The 22818-nt window shown below is 41.7% G+C and overlaps 2 protein-coding genes across 3 annotated transcripts; one reads left to right on the top strand and one right to left on the bottom strand.

Annotated features, from left to right (window-relative positions):
- Positions 1-1819: 1819 nt before the first annotated feature.
- On the bottom strand, positions 1820-5845 carry LOC120371471 (TLR adapter interacting with SLC15A4 on the lysosome-like). Its single transcript, XM_039487243.1, has 2 exons — positions 5711-5845; positions 1820-3786 (listed from the first exon to the last, which is right to left on the bottom strand). The coding sequence occupies exon 2, from the start codon at positions 3737-3739 to the stop codon at positions 2810-2812; it is 930 nt and encodes a 309-aa protein (XP_039343177.1). The 5' UTR covers positions 3740-3786; positions 5711-5845; the 3' UTR covers positions 1820-2809.
- A 12434-nt stretch (positions 5846-18279) lies between these two features.
- On the top strand, positions 18280-21157 carry LOC120371934 (SH3 domain-binding glutamic acid-rich-like protein 3). Of its 2 annotated transcripts, none has more exons than XM_039488419.1 (3): positions 18280-18432; positions 19292-19473; positions 20612-21157. In XM_039488419.1, the coding sequence occupies exons 1-3, from the start codon at positions 18385-18387 to the stop codon at positions 20664-20666; spliced, it is 285 nt and encodes a 94-aa protein (XP_039344353.1). In that variant the 5' UTR covers positions 18280-18384; the 3' UTR covers positions 20667-21157. The 2 variants fall into 2 exon arrangements, with proteins under 2 accessions (XP_039344353.1, XP_039344352.1); XM_039488418.1 differs by having other exon boundaries at positions 19292-19459; positions 20612-21154.
- The last annotated feature ends 1661 nt before the right edge of the window (positions 21158-22818 follow it).

Raw genomic sequence — 22818 nt, forward strand, 5'->3', positions numbered from 1 at the left:
GGTCTCTGGCTGGTGGATCTTACTCAGGGTCTAACTGATCACCATGTTTGGAGGAAGGAATTTCCCCATAGGTCAGGCTGGCAGAGACCCTGGGGATTTTCACCATTATCTGCAGTATGGGACGCAGGTCACTTGCTGGTTTGAACTAGGGTAAATGGTGGAGTTTCTTTAACTTCAAGTCTTTAAATCAAGATTTCAGGACTTTAGTAACTCAGCCAGAATCATAGAGTATCGGGGTTGGACGGGACCTCAGGAGGTCATCTAGTCCAACCCCCTGCTCAAAGCAGGACCAATCCCCAGGCAGATTTTTGCTCCAGATCCCTAAATGGCCCCCTCAAAAATTGAATTCACAATCCTGAGTTTAGCAGGCTAATGCTCAAACCACTGAGCTATCCCTCCCTCCAAAGTTGAGGGCATACTCTAGGAGTGGTGGATGATGTTCTGTGGCCTGTGATATGCAGGAGGTCAGACTAGATGATCCCTTCTGGCCTTAAAATCTATGAAATATTCATGCTTTCTGTCCAACTATTTGATCAGCTGTATAGTTAGCAGATTATTTGAAACCATGTCCTATAAGAGAAAGCTGGTGCATCATCCTCCAATTGTACCATCTAGAACTGGGCAAATACTGACTGAACCAATTTTTTTAAAAATAAAATTGTTTTGGGTTGATTCAAAATGGAATTTTTTTTAGGTTTCTCAGCAAAACAAACATTTAGTTTCACTTTGGGATTTTTAGCCCCTTTTTAAAAGTCTTTTACAAAATTGGCAATTTTCAAAACAAAAACTTATTTTGGAATGAAAAGTCAAAATGCTTCATTCCAGAAATGCCAAAATGAAATGGTTAGACTTTTACATCGACTACTACATATTAAATTTCACTGAGAAGCACTAATTTATAAAACAATGTCCCATACCTGGGTGTTGCTTGATGTCAGTAACTCTGCATAAAATGATTTAGCTACCAGTACAACGTGCATTCTGAAAGTTTATCATTAAGCAGAAAGATTAAATAAAAAAGCCACATTTTCTGCTAGCATTAACACTGCTAAATCCACCAAGTTCAGGATTGGAAGCACAGAACTGCAGGTGCCTCAAATTATCTCATTGGTTTTGGTGCGAGTCAGCGCAGTAGCTTACCCATTGAGAGAAAATTTGCTTGTACAATTGAGATATCAAACTTCAGCTCATTCATCACAGTATAATATCAACAAAGTGATAATTTACAACAAAGGACATTTCCAGCAGGGAGGAAATGATGGCTGCAGGCAAAGTAAACACATTTTCCTAATGAAATCTGCATGTAACATTTAGGGCAGGGGTTCTCAAACTGGGGGTCAGGATCTCTCAGGAGGTCACGAGGTTATTACATGGGGGGTCATGAGCTGTCAGCCTCCACTCCAAACCCACCTTTGCCTCTGGTATTTATAATGGTGTTAAATATATAAAAAAGTGTTTTTAATGTAACGGGGAGGGGTCACACTCAGAGGCTTGCTGTGTGAAATGGGTCATCAGTACAAAATTTGAGAACTACTGATTTAGGGTAATAGGAACAAAAACTGCAATATCTTTGCCTTTCAGTAACATTGCAACACACTCTTAAACTTGCTGAGGCATAAGGGTGTATTTTTCAGAAAAACACAAGGAGTCTTATTTTTAAAATGCAAATGGTAGGCAGAAGTAATCATTTTATATATTCTGGGAATCTGAGTGGATTTTGTTGTATAAATATGGAAACTTTTATTTAAGTAAATGACATTTTAAATGAACAGAAATGTCACCTTTTCAGTAACTGACATACTTTTAGCATTTTATAAACTTGACCTGTTATTTAAATTTTTAGAAGCTGATGTATCTATAGTTTTCCATTGTAATGTACTCTACCTGTATAATACAAAACATGTATTAACTTCATATAAATGCACATATCATCCTTCTATAGAGTATTGTCATTGATTTTCCTCTCTGATAAACATTTTTATATACATTTGATATATGTAAGATGCTATGCAGAATAAACCAAATTGTTAAACAGGATTTTCAAAACAGAAGGCCGTTTTCTCAGACATAATGGGTGAAATCTGCAATAGCAACCACTAAATTTAAATGCACAAAATTATGGGTTCAAATTTATGGCCTTATCCAAAGATCACTGAAATCAATGTGAGTCTAACCATCAACTTCATTGGGTTCTGGATTAATTTCTTAAGGCAAAATCTTCCCAGCATTAATGCACGTGACTAACTTTGATTGCATAAGTACTAGTCCTGTGTATAATTACTCACATACTAGGTGTTGGCGGGGCTGGACTCTTAGAAGCTGGTCTTAGGCCACTTTGAAAATTTGGCTCAATAGGATTTTGTAAAAAAATTTCATTTGGATTACATTCAACCACCCAAAGACAGATGATCTTTATCTTAGTCCAGTAACAAGCAATGAAGTGGCATCACAGACAAAGTATGGTTTAAATGTCAAAATTTATTTTAAAAAGTCAGTAGTGTCTAATTTTGGTACATATCACAAACTAATCCTGAAAGAGAAGAGACCGCAGCTGAAGAATAGGCTGTAACCCAGGGATTCTCAAACTGAGGGTCACTACCCCTCAGGGGGTCCCGAGGTTATTACATGGGGGGGTTGCGAGCTGTGAGCCTCCACTTCAAACCGTGCTTTGCCTCCAGCATTTATAATGGTGTTAAATATATAAAAAACTGTTTTTAATTTATAAGGAGGGTCACACTCAGAGGCTTGTGTGTGAAAGGGGTCACCAGTACAAAAGTTTGAGAACCACTGCTGTAACCAAACAGTGCAGTCATGATGTAAACTGTACCCGGGAGCTCTTTCTCTTGCTTGGCAAGTTTGAGAACTGTAAATTTGGAGTACTAAATTCAGAGCTGTTTCCACTGGCAGCATTGCGGAAACTAAACAAAGCCAGAGAATGTAAAAGCACTTCTCTAGCTTTACATGTTTCTATAGTCTGTTCTTGGGAGATCTGAAGGTTTATCTGTTTTAGATTATTCATGATCAAACTGGAAGTCAGGAGGTTTGTTACAGAACCACACCTGGTCAGGTTCTCTTCAAAAAACTGTTTATAGAGCTCTTCCACCTTTGTATCCATGTAGTTATTCAGCACAGAATTCGAAAGAGGCTGCTTGTGGAGTGTCATACTCCTTTCTCCACCTTCATCACCATTCAAGGACTTTGTAGCTGTTTTTTCAAGAGGCTCATTTTGAGGGGAATGACCCAATAGAATATCTCCTGACAGTAAAACTGGGCCATCAACAAGTTCATCACTTATGTGGTCCATAATGCAACCTGAATCCCGCATATAGCCTCCTACATGGTCTCCTCCAATATGTAAGTCAGGATAGTTTTGATAAATACTGTGGCACGACCAGGATCTATACAAATCCACCTGGTTTTCATGATTTTGTTCTCTTCCTGGTATATGTAAAGCTGCAGATATTGTCCCTTTAACATGTGCATTATATTCTTTTGCAGGTAGCTCTTCTTTAGATTTCCATAGAAGCTCTTTATTATCTTCAATTTTGCTACCTTTTGCAATGATCTCATTCTGCTTCTCAGATTCTGAAGCAAAATCATTAATTGCTGGTGTATCTATAAGGTGATCTTTCCAGGTTTCCCGTTCATCTTTTCTGTGTATGTGACATTTGTGGGGTTTAACTATGTCCTGTTTTCTTTCTTTGTATATGATTCCAGTTAGGATGCCTTCTGCCAACATGTTGATCAGTGCTAGAGACTCACTAACCAGCAGCGTTCACGTTATTCCTGCAAATACAAAGAAGCCATGTAAGGCAATGCAAAATAAGCATAACAGTAAGGGCTATTTTATCCTTAATTGATAAAAAGATTTAAAAAAAATGTATGCTTCACGTAGACTGCAATGTGTGGGGCATTTTTTATTTTAACAAACAGTAACTTAATTGCTTTTTCACCAGTTTCATTTTTATAGCCAGATAAAGTCATCATATCAATAAAAATCATCCTGAAAAAGGAAAGAGTTAGGCCAATAATTTGATCCTTCATTTTCCATATCAGCTGAGTCTTGGACCTTTCTTCTGAATTGTGGCAATTGTGCTACATTATGCACATGACTTGTTCTCAGAAAGATTTAATCAATGAAGTCTTTTTCATTTGGTGACTGTGCCAGATCCTCAGCTGGTGCAAAATCGACATGGTGCTACTGAAAGAAACAGCGCAACAACTGATTTCACCAGCTGAAGTTCTGACTGATGATAATCCTCTACACACTTATTTTTTTAGTAAACTAAGGGGCTAATCATGCAAAGTGTTGAGCTCTCCTGTGAAATCCTGAGTAGCCGCAATTTCCACTGCCTTCAGTGTGAGCTGAGGATGTTCATCACTTCCCAAGAATGCTCAGCCCCTTGCAGGACCGAGCCCTAATTGCAGCAACATCTTGCTTATTTACATAAAAATGTTGGGTATATTGCCGAACTATTAGCCAAAATTTAAGCAGATACTGTAATGAGCTCTTGTATTGCTAAGAGTCCATAATTTTACTAAATTCATTAATTAGTACATTATGAAATAGTATCGTGAATAATTAAAAACCAAACTACACATCAATAGTTAGCTACTACATTTTGTGATTCCTTGGCTTTGCCTTTTAATTGTATTTGCTTACACAGGGCTTGATCCTGCACCCTTTGGAGTCAGTGGTAAAACTCCAATTGACTTAGACGGAGCAAGCCTTTAGGACTCAATCCATCTCCGATTGAAATAAATAAGAGTCTTTCCATTGACTTGAGTGGGAGTTGGCTCTGACTCACAGTCACTGAGGACCACATTGTGGCTGACCCTAATGTGGGAGAATGAAGCAGAACACCACCAGAAGTCTCCTCTTCACTTTGAATGCCTTTGCAATGATGTCCCAGCACAGGGGGACTGCTCCCTTTGTGCATCTCTGGAGCACTCAGGATATGTCTACACAGCCTCACAGCCCAGAATTGACAGACTTGGGCAAGCAGGGCTCACATCAGCACTTTAAAAACATTTAAATCCATTTAAATAAGGGGATAGTTGTTTAATATAAAGTGACACCTCTGTAGAGCAGGTGTGATATCAGAACCAACCCTTAAAATAACTCTTTCCAAAGGAGAATTGATTTTAAGTACTCCACATATTAATAAGCACACTCTAATTCAAATGTCATAAGAATGACACCAGTGTTCAGAAAAAGCTCAATACACAGATCCTCCAGCAGTTAAAATAATGTAACCATTTTTACTTTATTTTTAATACCTCTCACACAAGCAAAGATGCAGGATAAAAAATTTAAAAGTGCCTAAGTGCCATTTTCAAAAGAGACGCAGGCACTTATAAGCCTAAATCTCATTGAAAGTCAATGGGACTTAGGCAACTAGATGCCTGACTCACTTCTGAAAATGGGAGTTAAGCCCAGATGTGCAAAGGTATTTAGGTGCCTAACTCTTATTGAAATCAATCGGAGTTATGTGCCTAAATAGTTTTGAGGAGCTGAGCCTTAGTTACTTGTGAAAAGTTTGCCTCTAATGCTTGGTTCAAAGTGTTAGAGCAAGATGTCAAAAATATGGGACCCTTAGCAAGCATACTTTAAAAATAAATACATAAAGTTATTTTAAGCAAAATAAGTGGGACTCTAAATTCTGTAACAAAAGATAAGCTGAGACAAACTAAAGAAAACCAGACTTACCCTTTCAGAATCAGTATAAGATGCGGATAGTCACATAACCTAACATTCCACGACTACAACTGCAGCAACCTTAGAATAAATTCTCTTTATTCACTTCAGACAGTGTGAGCAATAACTGGAGCACACACAATTTTGTTCCTCTTTTTGTACAATTTTTAAAACAGAAGTGCCGTCACCAGTGGAAAACTGTGTGGTCTGTAAACAAGCAGTGACACCAAATCCAAAAGAGGATGTAAAAAATGAGTCTGGATGGGACTGATTCTGGGGTAATGTTCACAACTAGCATGACTGTTTTTTAATTTTGCAATATGTCAACTAAAAATAACTAAGATTACTAAAAGATTAGTGTGTCTAATAGATTTCCGTTCAATACCTTTGGCCATGCTCGTAGTACATTTCAAAATGCAAGGACCCAATCAAGCTTTCTATTGCTCATTTCCATCTACAAACAACTGAATTTAGTTATTAAATTAGATGTCTCTCTGATTTGCAGAGGCAAGTGTTTGTAGGTACAAGTTTCTTCATTTGCATAAACAGAACATGCATACGTGAGGATAAAAGTATAAAGATTGTTTTTTTTAAATGTAATGCTCAGAACAGAGACAGTAGATCATGCTGCTATGTCCCTCGTAGCCAGAGCGCATACAGCTGGCAGTTTGCAGTGTCGTAGTCCTATCAATTGTAATCTGGGCACCACTGACTACCTCAGTGTGACATGATCTGGGATCATCGCAATAATCAAACAACCCATGGTTACGGCTTCTCCAGACCCTAAAGGCCAACCATGGATGACTGGAAGCCAAGGCACTGTGGATAACATGCCATCTTTAGAAAAAAATCAGTGATAAGCTTTCAAAACTCATGATTGGTTTGCTTAGGTTTTCTTTGCAAGGAAAAAAGTTAGAAACTTATTTTGTTTTTAAATTAAAACTAACTCTTACCTTCTCATTTCTCTTTCCTCCAAGTCGGGGTGTGTGTGTGTAATTGTGAGCTTCATGGGCTAGCAACGACAGCTCAAATTAAAGGCTGAATTTCAAAACTAGCCTCCAAATTTTCAGACCAATTCTGTACTCCGATGAATTACCATGACATAGTATAGCATTTAGACATCTAAATATCTGATCTGTACTACAACCATATAGTTAAATGTTTAAATACTATCATTTCTGTGGGATGCCTTGCAGATTGGGTTGAAGGCTGTTTAAAAATGTGTCTTTGTCTATCAGACTTCAAGAGCCACACACCAACAAACTTACACCAATTTACACTAGCTGAGGATTCTGGTCCCAAAGAAATATCTCACAAAGGATAAGATTATTCATCCTTTTTTCTTTCACTATTGCTGATGTTTCTCTGAGGTGCACCCTTCCCTTTTTACTCATTACTTTGTACCACTTGGTAGAAGCTTTTTGTCACAGGATGTGTCCCTTTAAGAGGGAACAGGACCAATCCCCTGGGACTAGGTAGCTGCTTCTCAGTGTGGTGCTGATCCAACCCATTTGAGTACACCTGGACTAACTCAATTGGAGCTATTAGTCTCAGCTGGGAAAGGACTGAGGGTACGTCTACACTACAGGATTATTCCGAATTTACATAAACTGGTTTAGTAAAACAGATTGTATAAAATCGATGCGCGCCACACTACACACAAAACAATCGTGTGCGTCCCACGGTCCGAGGGAGGCTAGCCGGATTTTCTGCTTTGTGGGTGGCTGCTGGGTAGTAGTCCCATCCCCCCGCAGCCTCCCCCATTTCCGGGTTGATCCCAGTGCCTGATGGGGTGCCTGATGGGGCAAAATGGTGGTCGTTCTGGGTACCTCCTCACCCTCCTCTCCCTCCTCGACAAAGCCAACCGCTTTTTGCTTTTTTTTTTGTGCAGTGCAACAGCACAGCAAGCATGGCACAGCTCAATACCACCCTGCTGGATGTTTTAAATGTTTTAAACATCACGCGCTCACTCGCCTCGCCTGATATTGAACCCCTGAAAGGAGGGAACCGAGGCTAGAGGAGGCCAGCAGAGCGATAACATAACAGTGATGAGACGTGAGACACAGAACTCTCTCAAACCAAACGGCGCTTTGGGATCCTGATGGTAATGGGGGCGATTTCTATCCATTGAATGATTTTTTTTGGGTGCCAAACAAGCACTGACGCATGGTGTGTGTTGTGTGGCAGGTGTGGTGTGTGGCTGGTGGAAGGCTCGCATGTATGGGCACTTTCATGGAACTTTGTGACTTGCTTGCCCCTGCCTGCTGCACCCCCTGCCAATGCAAAGATGAGCAGCCCTCACAGAGCCAGCCAGTGGCGCAGTGTGGAAGCAGCCCTTGCCCAAGAGCGCTTGCGTGAGTCGAATCAATCAATTGGGTTGGATCTATCAATGTGGGGGGCTGCTGTGCTGCAATGCAAAAAAAGCAATCACTAAGCTGCTGCTACGTAAATTGTGACTCTGGGAAAACGTGCAGGCCATAGTGGATGGCTTTGCTGCACTTGGGGGATGCTGGGGTGGGGGATAGATGGAACCCATATCCTATCTTTATCGCACCACCACCATCCCACACCCAGCGGTACGGCACCAGGGGCTTTTTCAATGGTGTGCTGCACTGGATGATCACAAGGACGCTTCACCACAATCCACCACGATGCAGGGAGGAGGGTCTGGCACGCCACAGAGACTGGACTAAGTGTTTAACGGCTGCAGAAAGCAAGGATTCCTATAACCAGACCAGAAAATAAGGGGATGGGATGGAAAATGCCTGTCCTTCTCTGGGGACCAGCCCTACCCCTTGGATGCCATGGCTCATGACGCCATACACAGCAGCCTGGACGTGTGGTCAGGATCAATTCAATACAGGGCTGAAGTGCAGCAGAATGGTGGTGGTGCATTTTGTTAAAAAAAGCGCTGGCACACGCTGATTACTGACTCAAGACCTCACCAGCCAAACCAATGTCCCCTCTGTTGTGCTTGCTGCTGTAATCTCCACTCTGTGAGTAGGAGGCCTTTGAGATGGCGGGGTGGAGGCTGAGGCAAATCACCGGGGATTACGCGCGCAGCCAGATTACGCGGATTCAGAAGGAAGGGAGAACGGCACCAGGCAGCGACAAAAGAAAAGACATCAAGCGCTCAATGTGAGCAGATCACGCGTGTTTGTGTTTGTGTGTTGTTGTGTTTGATTGACTCATTCCCCTTGATTGACTCTCCATCCCTTCCAGCTCTCCCCTTATTATTTAACAGCTTACTTATGCAAAAAAAAAAAAAAATAAAAATTCATTATAAAATTAAATTCATTAAAAAATTGAGAGAGGAGGAGGGGTGGAGTGGGGGAGAAGAGAGGGAAGGAAAGAGAATTTAGGCAAAAAAAAAATTTGGAGGGGGCGACAGCCTTCTGGTTGGGAGGTGGTGGGAGGTGCCTGGCGCGGGCCCGGGGCCAGGGTGACACGGATGGGTGAGGAGGATTGAGGTGGTTACACAGTGAGAGGGTGGGTGCTGTGGATCAGGCTGCACTCCCTGAAGCTCACACCAGGTGCTCCTGCTCCCGTGTCTGAAGCTCCACCCAGAGCCAGCACCACCCAGCCCAGACAGTCATCGCGCCACCGCTGATCCGCTCTCGTCCCCCCTCTCCTTCTCTGTCCTCCTCCCTCCTGTCCTCAGTCCTCCTGTTCCTGTCCTCATTCCTCCTCACCTTCCCACACTCAGATGTTCTCTTTCATTCATCACGTCATCTCCATCCATCATATCTTTTCCTCCCTTCCTCTCTATTTCTTTTCTTCTTCTCATCGATCTTTCTCAATCCTTTTGGATTGAGGATGATGGTCTGATGCTGCATGAGGGAGAAAGAGAGATTATTAGAAAGATAATTTTTACATTTATTAGATAAATTTATATCAAGGGACAAACTATATCACTATTCACAGCTATATTCACTACAAGGCACTGATTTTCTTTTTATCTAGTGGAGTTAGCTTTCTAGTGAGTCATCTCAAGCACAGGTCACAGTACAGATTCAAGTTACATGATTGCAGTGTGCATGCCCAAGTATCAGACTGTCTTTATAGCTCCTGTAGTGTAGCCCTCTTCCTAACTACTGTACGCATCCCTAATAAACAACAACCTTCCACCCTAGCTCCTCACTGCGTGGCCAATAGCTGGGGAAGATCGCCTCGTCACAAAAAGAAAAAAGATCACAAAGATTTCACAAAATCCGGCACAAAATTATCCTCCAAGGTTTTTCGCTTGCAGTCCAGCCACCCATTTTTTAAATAATTTTCCTCTTACTAATTTGAATGATTTTTCACCTATTATCATTAAACTGATTTTTTAACCTGAGGATAACACAATAAGATACTTTGCTGAGGCTTCTGCAACATGATAAGACAACTTGATTGCTATGCCAATGCCGCAATGATACCATCTGCACTAGTGCCATTGCCACTGTGACCTAACTACCAGATACCTGATTACAGCGTACAAGCATGAAAAGGAAAAGTGTCCTACCATGGTTCTGCCTACAAGGTTGCCTTGCCCAGAAAAGGTACCATGACCTCGATATTTCTTCATCGGATTAAGAAACTGAGGACTTTCTCATCCCCCATTCATGCAAACACACCTTCAATCTAAGCAAAAGTACTCCTAAACGCATGCATCCCTTTATAAACACAATCATCAAAATCTTGCCACAAAAGCTTACTTCCTAACATAGTTGCAATTGAGGGCACTGAGCTCCCTGCTCTCAGCGTCATTGTCTGGGATGCTTCTGGTGGGGGAGCAGAGGGAGCTGCTGGGGTCAAAGATCCCTGGTGCTTGGCTCACTGCTGGCCTCCTCTCTGGCTGGGTGTGTCTCTCTGCTGCATAATCCTCAGACATGGGCATCACTCCTTCATGCATAATCCTGCCAGGTGCAGCATACAGGCAGACCCCTCAAACAGCCCCCAGCCATGGGTCAGAAGCCAAAGGTTTCTCCTGCCTTCCCTGTCCTTCATGTTTAACTAGCTCTGCAGTGCTTCTGTTTCCCACCCTTTTTCTCTTTGCTTCTCTTTGCCTGTTTTTCTTTTCACTACTTTTCTTTTTCTTGCTTTGCTTGCCTTGCTGTGAACTTTTTTCACTCCCTCTTTTGGACTTTAGCTTTTTTTTCAAATCATTTTCATAGATGCCTTTTGCATTCTTAGTTTACTGCACTGAGACCCATGGCTCAGGATCTCTCTTCACAGTCCTCGTGGTCACCTGTGCTGATGTGCTGGGATGGCTGGTTTCATTCTCTTGCTGCTGCTCTGTGCTGCGTTATGTCAATCGATTGTGCGGGGCCACGCCCCTGTGCTGATGAGCTGCGCTGGCTGGCAGAAATAATGCAGGGAAAACTCTCTGTGGCTTTGGCTGTCGACCTGGCCAGTGCACTGTCCAGTCAGAATGCTGTCCCACTAACCCACTGGTGCCCGGAGGTGCCACACCGATCATTATGTGGCCCGACAGAAATCCCAACCAATTAGAATAAGCATTAGTATGTGCCTACTCCTCGTTTACCGTCAAATAAAAAGTTTAACTAAATCGGTTTAAATCGAAGAGCCGTGCAAGGGATAAGAACACATTATATAAAGAGGAAGCTGCAACAAGAGAGGGTCTGTTTACAGGACCCATCTGGGGTTAAAAAGGCAGAGCTGACAGGAGCAGAGGCTCAGGCAGAGGGAGCTGCAGCTGAAAAGGGTTGCCAGAATCTCCTGGAGGAGACAAAAATTCAGGCAGGGTGGTTTATAATTGTTTGGGACTAGGGTTTAACCTCAGGATGGTAAGGACTGGGTAAGCCCTTCATTAGTCAGGGGACACTGGGAAGGGGGAGAATCTGGTGGTCTAGCACCAAGAATGAGAGTGGCATGAGGCTTAGGAAGAATCTGGACAGATGGTGATGAGAAGTCATGTGAGATTGATTTAAACTGAACCTGTAGGACTTTACGTTAAGACGTGCAGTGGGGACAGACTGGAATCTTCTAAGCCAATAACAGAGCCCCAATAAGGTATTCCCATTGAAAGAGGGTTTTTTTGGAGTGATTTGAGAGACCTTCAAGGGTGAATATTTGTTGCATGGGGGCAGCAGGAGGCATTGACCCCTTACATTGTTTCTTTGTTATTTTAATAATTGTACCTTCTTTAAGACAAATAAAAATTCTATGATAATAGAAGGCCTAAGCTGTGCATGTGGATTTATAATGAAGAGCAGTAAAGCTGAGAACTTTCAGAAGTTTGCCTGCACTTGCTGATGGCAAGAGCATATTGCTTCAAGGATGGATTTTCAGAGGTGCTGAGATCTTGCAGTTCCTAGTGACTTCAGTTCAAGCAGAGGTTATTCAGCATTACTGAAGGTCAGTCCCTCATGACTCTGTTCATATGCAAAGGATGAAAAGGTATCAGGCAGATCAAATGGATAATCAAATAATCATAATGGCTTGCATATTAAGTGGGTTAAAATATAATAACTAGAAGATTATATGCAGAATTAATGTTTAAAAAAAATCTGTGTTTTTTCTTTACATTCTAAAGCCTATAGTGACGTTCCAAGATCCTAATTATTAAACTCTCACCCCATCTCCTAAAGAATAAAATTAAGGACACAGTTAAATATATATGGATATTTGTCTGATCCCTTGACAGATCCACTATCACTAAAGATACATTGCATATGTTTTCTCTTTTTCACATAAGGACTTGGTGAACTAATTTCTTAAAATACAGGGTTCTTCTAAGGATATAAGGGCCTAAATAGGTTAGATGCTTTTGAAAATCCCACTAGGCACTTATCTGCATCTTCAAGCGCCTAAATAGCTTTGACAATCTTTTCCCAAGTCCCTACAATGTACTCAGACTACAAATTATTTTGGTTAAGAAAGTTTCTTTTTGCTCTGCATGTGCACAGGGCCTAGCAAAATGGAGTCTTGCTTCATGACTGGGGCGCCAATGTGCTACCATAATACAATTAATATATTCTAATAGTAAGAATGTCAATTTCTGAAACTCTTACCCAATGAATAGTCCGATTGGGACTATTTGTTGAGTTTAGTACTAAAATTGAATGCAAGTAAAGTTATCAGACTCTGGCCCACAGTAAAAACTCCCAGATACCTCTGAGATATCTGCCCCTCAGGATTATGTTGTAATATATTATACATAGACAAGGCAATCAGTATTGTTTTCTACCATTTTATATTGCTTGTGCAGTTAATTTTTTCAGTAAATAAAATGAAAATATAAAATCAGGGGATTAATTTACAATTCTCCATTAGGTTTGATTCAGCAGGGGCAGAGATTGTTATTTGCTGTATGAAACTGAATAGCCAAGTGTTAAATTGATAACTTCAAATTTTCTTGGAAATGCCATTCCTATTGTGGAAAATAGAAGGCTTCTTCTTCCTGCAGCATCTCCATTTGTAACTGGATTATTGGACATATGAAGCTAATTTATCATTTCAGACAAGTGCCCTATCATTGAATGGACTGTGTAGTATGTTGTGTATCTTAAAGTACACAAAAGATTCATTTGGCATAATCAGGATAGCAAACTCTCCAAAACTAAAATTTAATAAACTCATGGGTGCCTCAGTTCCTCACATTTTTTTCCATTGACATACATTACAGGGAGTCTCCAGATATAGAAAAATGAGACAGCAAATTGGGAAATGTCTATCCTTCACTATCTTAGCTACTTCCCTTTTCTTTAAATTAAAAAAAGTGCTGTTTTACAAGAACACAGTGGTACTTTCTTTAGTTGCAGAACTAAGATTATATTGTGAGATCTGTTTAATCAGGTGTAACGCTGACAGACACCGGTTGTCGGCAGATGGGATTGAACCAGGGACCTCTGGAGTTTAGTGCATGAGCCTCTACCGCATGAACTAAAAACCAACTGGCTGTTAGCAAACTCATGTTACTAAACTAAACTAACTCTTTCTCGCTCTCTCTCTCTCTCATTTGTTGGTGCCACTAGATGCGACAGAACACCATACCCAGAAGGTGTGTGGGTTACACAGGTCAGTGCAAAAAAAACTAACAAAAGATAATCCTTCCAATGAGATAGTACAGAACAAAATATAAAGTGCCACTAGTCCCAAGTCATAGAACAAACAAGAGCTCATGAACTGCAGAAGTCAAATGTAGTTTTGGTTTTCAAATCAGTCAGTGACCAGCTGATATGACTGACAAGTCATGTGGATTTCCAAGTGAGAAAGCAGTTTGTTAACATTGTACAATTCTCTCAAGCACTAGTTAATAGATACACAGGCACTGAAAGAGTTTTTGGTTGGTTCCCTTGTCAAGTTTCCTTCTCTTTGGCAGATAAGAATTTAATTGTCTTGCAAGTTCTAGAATACCAGAGTACTACCGATATGCTGATGGAGGGAAAATGTACAAATGAAACACACAAATGACATGGGTCATTGTGAATGTGATGCCCTCTTTTTACATTTCAGTAACAACCACCAATTTATTGATTCCTCAGTAGTAAAGTACTACCAACAATGTATCCTATGAATTAAAATAAACTAGAAGCAAGCTCCTAAACTCTTCTAGGAAAGGACCATGTCTTTTTGTGTATTTGATAAGGAAACTAGCACACTTTGAGGTGATACAAAATAATAATGCCCTTGTATGTAAACATTTATTTGAATGAAATTAGAGATAGCTAAACCAAACACATTCCAGCTCTCCTCTAGTGCAAAGTGAAGTTGGTTATGTGAGAAACTGGCCTATGCTGTGGATTTTTAACACAGATGGGATTATGCATTACAAATATTAAAATCCAAATTAATCCAGGCTCCAAAAATCAGAGCATGTAAACTATACGGCAACTACAATATCTCATAGGCCCTTATCATGAAAAAGTGCTTTGGGAGGAAATGATCTTCAAAACAGCACAGCTAAGGTAAAGAATTCTCCAACATATGTTCCAGAATCCCGGCATCCTTGTATCTGTCCACTACCAGCTACTGCTGGATATAGGGGGAGAAAAAGACACAGTCCAGTTTTGGCTATGTGAATCTGTACTTACATGACCCAAGTAATCAACTATGTTCCTTTGTCAGTGACTTGTCCATTTCCTCTTTCTAAATTCCTCTGAGGAGTTTCACTACCTGTCATGTGCACTGCTTGCATGTGGATTTGAAGGCGTTCTGTGTTGATCCTCCACCGCTTTGCCCCCAACTAGCAGAAATGCATACTTTCTGCTGTATTATTTATTCTCTTATACACCCATACTGTGTTCTGAGTGAATATAAGAAACAGATTTAATACAGAGCTGAGTCCAACTGAGCTCATAAAAATAATCTAATATTTAAAGGTTATTTGAAATAACTATTTCCTCCACTACATCATCGTGAGTGAAATTCTCTTTCTACACAACAGATTTAGTGCTGATAATAATTAACCATTTCTCCATCTTCATTAACATGCCTCAACCCTGACCTGGAGGAATCAACTTTGAGAGCAGATGGGGTAGTTCAAATTCCATACAACTCACTCCAGGGCTCCGCTACTGAGACTACTAAATTAGTGTCAATTGCACTACTGTTGTTTACAAATTAGAGCCATGCAATTCAGGGATAACACACAGACAACCAGATTAAGTAAAATAATAATTTGGAGGATAACAACAATTAAACTTTCTATTAAAGTGTGCCAAGGAGTCAGCAGCATGAAGAGGGAGGAAGAAGATCTTTCCACCGGAATGTGTCAGCCTCCCCAAAGACCCAATATTTAAACTAACAAAATGTAGTAAAGGAGACACATTTACTGAGGTGAATGCAGATTACAAGTGGAAGTGTAAACAGTGATAAAGTCACATAAATGTGTTAGTGTAGTTCTTTGAATTACAAGTTTAAAATGTTAAGCAGAATTTATAAGGAAAGAGATATCTGAAGATCTCTGACTATAGAAACTCAGGTAAGAAAAATGCAAACACAGAATGAAGGCTTCCGTCTGGTCCCATGCCAAGATGATGAACAGGTAAAAACAGGCATATTTTATGACCTTCCTCTGTTGAGACTCATTCTCCCATATCTGTCTTCACCCATTGTTTATTGTCATCTCCTGCAGTATTATGACTTTTTCAGATTGTAAGCTACTTGAGGCAGAGCCCTCTCATTATTATTTATTTGTAAAGTGCCATGCACACCTATGGTGTTGCCTTAAAAATAAATTATAATTAGTAGCAGCTCAGGGTGAGATTTAACATAATCTTTTCCAAAAATCAAAACATATCCCATATTTCAGCTAAGACTATATCTTTTATACACACACAAATATGAAATAGAAATTGATTACACTGATTGATTTTTCAAACTTAGCTGGTGCAGGTCTATCTGTCTCTTTAACCCACTCCAGCAACACTGCATTTTTTGCAACCCTAATCTTTTTCAACTCCTCAAATACATCTCAGTTCCTGAAGCAACTGCCTGCTCACCTGACCTATGTGTTCCAATTTCTCAGTGAGGCCTTTTCTGTTTACCTGTTTATTGTGAAAATATGTTATTAACAAACACACACATTTCTATAAAAATCACTAAGGGCCCGATCCTTTCCCTCACTGAAACAGGATTGAGCCCTAAATCATACCAGGCTTGTGGCTTGACATGCCCCTGCATGAAAGGCAGAAAGGTGCAAGAAGCCTTTCTTTTGTCAGGCTGGAACAATCAGAATCCTTGTGTTTATTATGGGCCCCCGAAAGGGAGTTCCCTCTGCATAGTCTTGGGTCCAGAGAGTGCTAGGGGGTAGGGTGGTGTCTCTCTCACACACCCCAGCTGCAATATCTTCTTGGTGCTGCTCATGCCTGTGGCTTCAGTTTCTTTGGCCCTTGGGCAGGCTCCGCACTGGAATTTCTTTATTTATTTCTCAAGCCCACCGGACTATGGGGAGGAGGCTACCATATGGGACATAGTGCCCCAATGTAGTGATATGTCAACACCCCAGTGCTCTTCACAGTGCTGGCCACATGCAGAACAGGAGCTTGTCCTACAGCCTGTTGAAGGACTGTGCTTTGGTGAAACTTCTACGCTCCTGGAGGCATCACGCCTAGCTGAGGCACAACTGTTCCAGGATTTCCACTGGAGGCTATATGCCTCTGCATTACCCTCCAATATGGAGCTGTGTTTTAAAAGAACAACTGAGTCCATTACTTCTACAAGGATAGCAATATGACTACTACAAACAACTATCACTTTCATAAAATAAATCTATGCAGATGCCCCCTTCTGCTCCAGTACTGTAAACATAACTACGCTTTCCTCATGAGATTTTTAGTTGTGCTACAGTCATGTCTCTCTTGCGCCAGCTACTGACTGTATTGTTTCAACTCCTACAATTGTTCATTACCTTTGGGGCCTTGTTGCATTTTTCATAGACAAAAATGACAAATTTCTTTAGTGCTTACTCTTATACTTCTTCAAAACCCACTTGTCTCTTCCCTTTTTATAAGCTGTAGCAAATCAGAAAGATATAGCAGGCACAAATTAATTTGTATTTCAACAGTAGTACCATTTTGAATTATAATAGCTCCCTTCCATTTGCATCTCAAAGCACATTACCAAATTAAGTTTCACAATACTCCTTGTGAGGCAGGCATTCTTACTCCATTTCACAGATGGGGGGAAAGTCACACAAATTGCCCAAAGTCAGAGATGAAGCAATTACAGCAACTGGCATTACATCAGCAGATATTTTGCTCTGAAGTCCACAGTGCGCAGCTGGGAAAGGAACCCAGATCTCTTTAGCACCTAACCTCTTTTGCTGGTGTGACATTCCCATGTCTTAAAAAACAAAAACAAAAACAAAACAAAAAACAAAGACACACAAATAGGGCCTCACAAATCATCAGGCTGGTTTTGCTGGGACACTAGGAGTTTGTGGGATGTCACAGATCTTCAGGCTCAATGGTGTATCTGTGAGACATGGGCTGCTGAAATCAGGGGCTGCTGAAATCTGAGCCCCACTCTGGCTTAGTAGCCCTGTGAATTGTAGGGTCACATCTGGGGCTGCCCTCTGCTTGCTTGGGAATGTGGACATGAGCAGTGGGGGGCTGAAGGGTTCAGCTCCTCCCTGGGGCCCTGGTGTGCACAGCAGGACTGGGGGGGGGCACACACCTGCTGGTGGGGCCCACAAATGCCAAGGCTAGAAATGGGGGCAGCCCTTTCCTTCCTTGAAGCTCGCAATTCTCAGGGGCGGGAGCCCAACAGCCATGGCGGCGTGGCTGGGTCGGGCAGGAAAGGCAGCTGCTGGGAGCCCAGAAGACACCGGGCAGGGCTGGAGGCCGCTTGCTCAGAGGTGGGCCCTCCCCAAACCAGGGCGCTGCAAGCGGAGGTGCGTTGCTGCCCGCTTTGCCCTTGCGGGCGGGCGGGCGGTAATAGCTGCTCCTCCCCCCTTCGGCCCAACCAGGCCTGGCAAAGCAGAGATCTCTCTTCTACGCGCGCCCGCCCGCCCAGAATTCCACCGCGATCCTACCCCCAGCCCGCAGACTTGAGCAGTAGGCCTGGAGATGGGGGCGGGGCTGACTTTCACTGACAGCCAGGCTTGGCCAATCAGAAGCAAGAAACGAGCCTGGCCCGTCCGAGCCGGTAGCCGTTCGTTGCCTTAGCAACGGCGTCTGGCGTCTGGCCTGTGAGTGAGGAGGGGCCGGGCGGGGAGGGAGCGGCTTGGCCCGCTCACCATGGGCACCATTAGGGTCTATTACACCAGCGTCACCGGATCCAGGCAGGTGAGCGGGGCAAGCTCCCCCTCCCCATCTTTCTCCAGCGCCACCCGCTCGGGGCTGCACCCCCCAGCACCCTGGGGCTCAGCGCCACCCTCATGGGTCTTCAGCGCCCTTCCCCAACACCCTGGGGCCCAGCGCCACCCCCTCGGGGCTGCGCCCCCCCCCCAGCAACACCCTGGGGTGCAGCCCCTCCCCCACAGGACTGCCCCCCCCAGTACCACGAGGGATCTGAGTTCCACCCACATGGGGCTACACCTCCACCACCAAGAAAGGTCCCAGTTCCACACACGAGGCCGCACCTCCACCCATCTACAGCACCAAGAGGTACTTTGCCACCCACCCACCAGCACCAAGAAGGGCCTCCTTCCACCTTCAGAGTCACTGCTAGCCTCAAGCATGGCTCCAGCACCCACATAGGGCAGCTCCACCCTAACCTCCCACCCCACTTGAACATGTCTTTCCCCCACCCCCACATGGTGAGCAGTGAAATAGGGTCCTCCCACCTACAAAGGCTGCACCCCCACCACCCACCTACCATGAAGAGATGGGATCTCTGACATCCATCAGGTTCCTAAATGATTCTTGAAACCTGAAAATATTCAACTAATTTTGTTAAAAATATTTGGATACAAATCTTTCGCAGGCTGAGAGCATGCGTGCCAAGGTCCAGTCTGAATAAAACAACTTAAAAGGGAAAAATCTGAGCAATATATACTGCACATGAGCTTTCCTAACTTATTTTTGTTTAGCTATTTAGGTAGAATATTTTAGTGTGAGGGGGTTATTTAAAAAAATAAATAAAACAATTAGGGCTGTTAACAGGAATAATAGACCGTTTTTAAAATTTGTCTTTTTCATCTAGGTGAAGCAGAAACAGGCAGAAGTTACTCGAATTTTGGACATTAACAAAACAAAGTACGAGTTAATAGATGTATCCATCAGTGAACATCTGCTTCAAGAGATGAGGGCGAAGGCTGGTAATCCTAATGCAGTACCTCCTCAGATATTCAATGGTGATGACTACTGTGGAGTAAGAAAAAAAATGTAGATTTTGTTTTTAAACAATAAGGTATTCAATAAGTATGTTTGTGGAGAATGTTGCATGCCTTGAATGAATTTTGCATGCTAACTCACTTCAGCTATCAGATCAATACAATAACAGTATTTTAAAAAGACAAACTTTTATGACCATCCATTTTAGGGATTGAATACTGCCTCCTCCAGCGAGCACAGTGAAGGGCAGCACAGATACTACCGAGAACACCTTGTTCACAAGGAGTTCTGCAGGAGTTGCTAGCCATGTCATTTTTCAGCAAACCAAATCCCTTAAGCCATAGTGCATGCCTGAGAATATTAATTGGGCTTCTTTCTGGCACCAGTTACATCACATACAAGGTTGCTTGTGCTAGCTTTGGGTCTGGTCTACAGTTGGATTAGGCACCAGTGTGGCTGCACTGATGCAAAACACTAGTGTAGATGATTTCTGCAAATACATTTTACCAAGTTATAAACAGGGTAAGTTTCCGCAGTGCAAATCTCACTAGAGGTTCGTATCAGTGAATCTATATCAATGACTAAATTCCAGTGTAGACAAGGCCTTCGTGGCTCTCTGCATGCTTTTTCCTTCTTGTACAATCAGAAACAAGATTAAGCCATAGAAGCTGAATTCTACCCTTATTTAGGTGGGTGAAACTCCAACTCTGTTCATCAGGAGTTACACAACTGTAACAGAGGAAAGACTTGGCCTGAAGTATTTAGCGATACAGCTATATGAAAGATGCTATACAAAACAAATTGTAGTATGTTTTTTCTGTGGCAGGCTTTTAACATGGACATGGCATGTTAATTGTTAACTGTTAATTGTCAGAACCAAAGTTCCATTCCCTTCAAGTTATCTTGTAATTTGTTGGGAATAAGGAGATGGCTAGTATTTTCTGACCATGGATTTGGCATTAGGTATTTGTGTGTGCATTAGATGCAGATGGTCACACTTTTTAAAATCTTTATGTCACAGTTATGAATTGGAGTATGTTAGAATGTTGTTTGTGCAAGACAAAAACAATGTTGCCAGAGGGTAGTGTGTGCAGGTGTTGCTGTTGGGGAAGTGCACATATATATCAGGTTTTATGACAACAGAATTGGGATTTAATGCCATTAGCACATAGGTTTGCATTTCTTTTAGGACTTTGAGATGTTATATGAAGCAACTGAAAATGAAGAAGTTTGGAAGTTTCTGAAGATGGCATCAATAGACAAGCCTGCAAGAGAGGAAATTGCTGTCTAATGGGTGTATCCAGATCTGAACTCCAACAATGCTTCAAGAACCAAATCTACTAAATATATTTATTTATTGTTTTGTTCATTATTCAGGGTAAATAAATCTTATGTATTTTTGTGTTTTAATATTAAAGTATAGCAGATTCAGGTCGTCTTTGATAGACTACACATTGTACCATTCAAAAGCAGTTTTTCAACCCAACTAGAAGATAGATGTCCTCAAGGCTTCTAAACCTCTTTTGTTCTGAAAGCCAACTTACGTTTTCCATGTTTCTCAGAGGTCTTTTATTAAACAAAGTAGTTCATACATATCTTCTTTAGACCTCTGGCATGAGGCGAGCTTTTTCTCTAATACATCATACCTAGAAAGATTATATTGTTAGATTCATTGAGCAGTTTTATTTATGTGGGACATTCAATAAAAGGCAACGAGTATAGTAATTATTAATCATTGTTGGTTTAACTGTAATTCTTTTCTATTGATAGTGGAAGAAAGATGATATGAGGTAGTACTATGGGACAATACTGCATCCTACTGTTACGACACATAGAATTACTTTCATATTCTATATATTCCCTTTCTTGGAAAACATTAGTCTCACTAGCTGAAGCTGTTCCACTGTGGATAGATGATGAGTGATTGGAGCAGGTGGACTGGAACTGGGGTCTCCTACCTCCCATTTATGTGCCCTAATCACTAGACCACAAAGTCATTCTCTCCTCCTACACTTGCTGTCTGGTCCAGTGACTATTTAAGCATATATCCACAGTGGAACAGTCATTGGACCACAGAGAGAGAGAGAGAATGACTCTGTAGTCCAGTGAGTTTAAGTGCCTGCTGGGTTTGTCAGGAGTTTCATGGATCACAGCAGAACCAAACCTGTGACTTTCTCAAATTTGAAAGGGGTATGGGCATGAGACCACAATGCAGAGCCAGCTGTAGTGGAACTAAGTTTAAGAGGCATGGTGTTGAATCCTTACAAAGAGCCTTTCCATTAAGTGTTTTAGTTAAAGAGGTGTTAAACGGGCTTTAAATAAAAATCACTTCCCCTCTCAATTAATCAGATTTAATTTCCTTGGTATTTATGTCAAACCATAGTTGTCCATTCATCCACAGAGTGTCAGGGTACTAATGCTGAAACAAACAAAAATAAACTTCTCTCTCTCTCTCTATATATATATATATTTATCTTAAGCCAAAAAAGGGTGAAACCTACTTTTCCCTCTCTTTGCAGGTCTCCCTTAAATTAGGGAACGGCATGATGAATTATAAGGAAAAGCTAGCATAAGCAAATCATGCCAAACCAACCTAATTTCCTTCTTTGTCAGAGGTATTATCCCACTGGATGGGGGTGGGGGGAAAGCTTTTGACGCAATCCCACATGACATTCTCAAACAAACTAGGGAAATGTGGTCTAGATTAAATTACTATAAGGTAGGTGCACAGCTGGTTGAAAGACCATATTCAAAGAGTAGTTATCAGTGGTTTGCTGTCAAACTAGGAGGACCTATCTACTGTGACCCCATGTGGGTCAGTCCTAGGTCCAGTACAGTTCAATATTTTCATTCATGTCTTGGATAGTAAAGTGGAAAGTATACTTATAAAATTTGTGGATGACACCAAGCAGGGAGAGGTTGCAAGCACTTTGGATGCGAGAACTAATCCAAAATGTCCTTGACAAATTGGAAAATTGATCTGAAATCAAGAAGATGGAAATCAATAAAGACAAGTGAAGCACTGTGCACTTAGGAAGGAAAAATCAAATGCATAACTACAAAACTGAGAATAATTGACTAGGTGATAGTACTGCTGAAAAGAATCTGGGAGCTATAGTGGATCACCCATTGAGTCAATATGATGCAGTTGCAGAAAAGGCTAACATGAGGTGTATCCACAAAAACAACAGGGAGTTCAGTGGCACCTTAAAGACTAACATTTATTTGGGCATAAGCTTTCGTGGGTAAAAAACCCACTTCCTCAGATGCATGGAGTGAAAATTACAGAAGCAGGCAGCATTATATTGTATAATAATAGTGTGGATACAGGCTGCTTCCACTGGAGTGCTACTAGTCCTGCAATGCTTTCCCACAAATGACAAGTTCTCCCACATT

Source organism: Mauremys reevesii, linkage group 9 (assembly GCF_016161935.1).
Source record: "Mauremys reevesii isolate NIE-2019 linkage group 9, ASM1616193v1, whole genome shotgun sequence".
In the NCBI taxonomy this organism is placed as follows: Eukaryota; Metazoa; Chordata; order Testudines; family Geoemydidae; genus Mauremys; species Mauremys reevesii.

Bases quoted from the DNA above. Each gene is read 5' to 3' on its own strand.
- LOC120371471 (XM_039487243.1), bottom strand. From the start codon at position 3,739: ATGTTGGCAGAAGGCATCCTAACTGGAATCATATACAAAGAAAGAAAA.
- LOC120371934 (XM_039488418.1), top strand. From the start codon at position 18,385: ATGGGCACCATTAGGGTCTATTACACCAGCGTCACCGGATCCAGGCAG. The intron at 18,433-19,291 runs GTGAGCGGGGCA...TTTTTCATCTAG, and splicing joins GCGTCACCGGATCCAGGCAG to GTGAAGCAGAAACAGGCAGA. The intron at 19,460-20,611 runs GTAAGAAAAAAA...CATTTCTTTTAG, and splicing joins ATGGTGATGACTACTGTGGA to GACTTTGAGATGTTATATGA.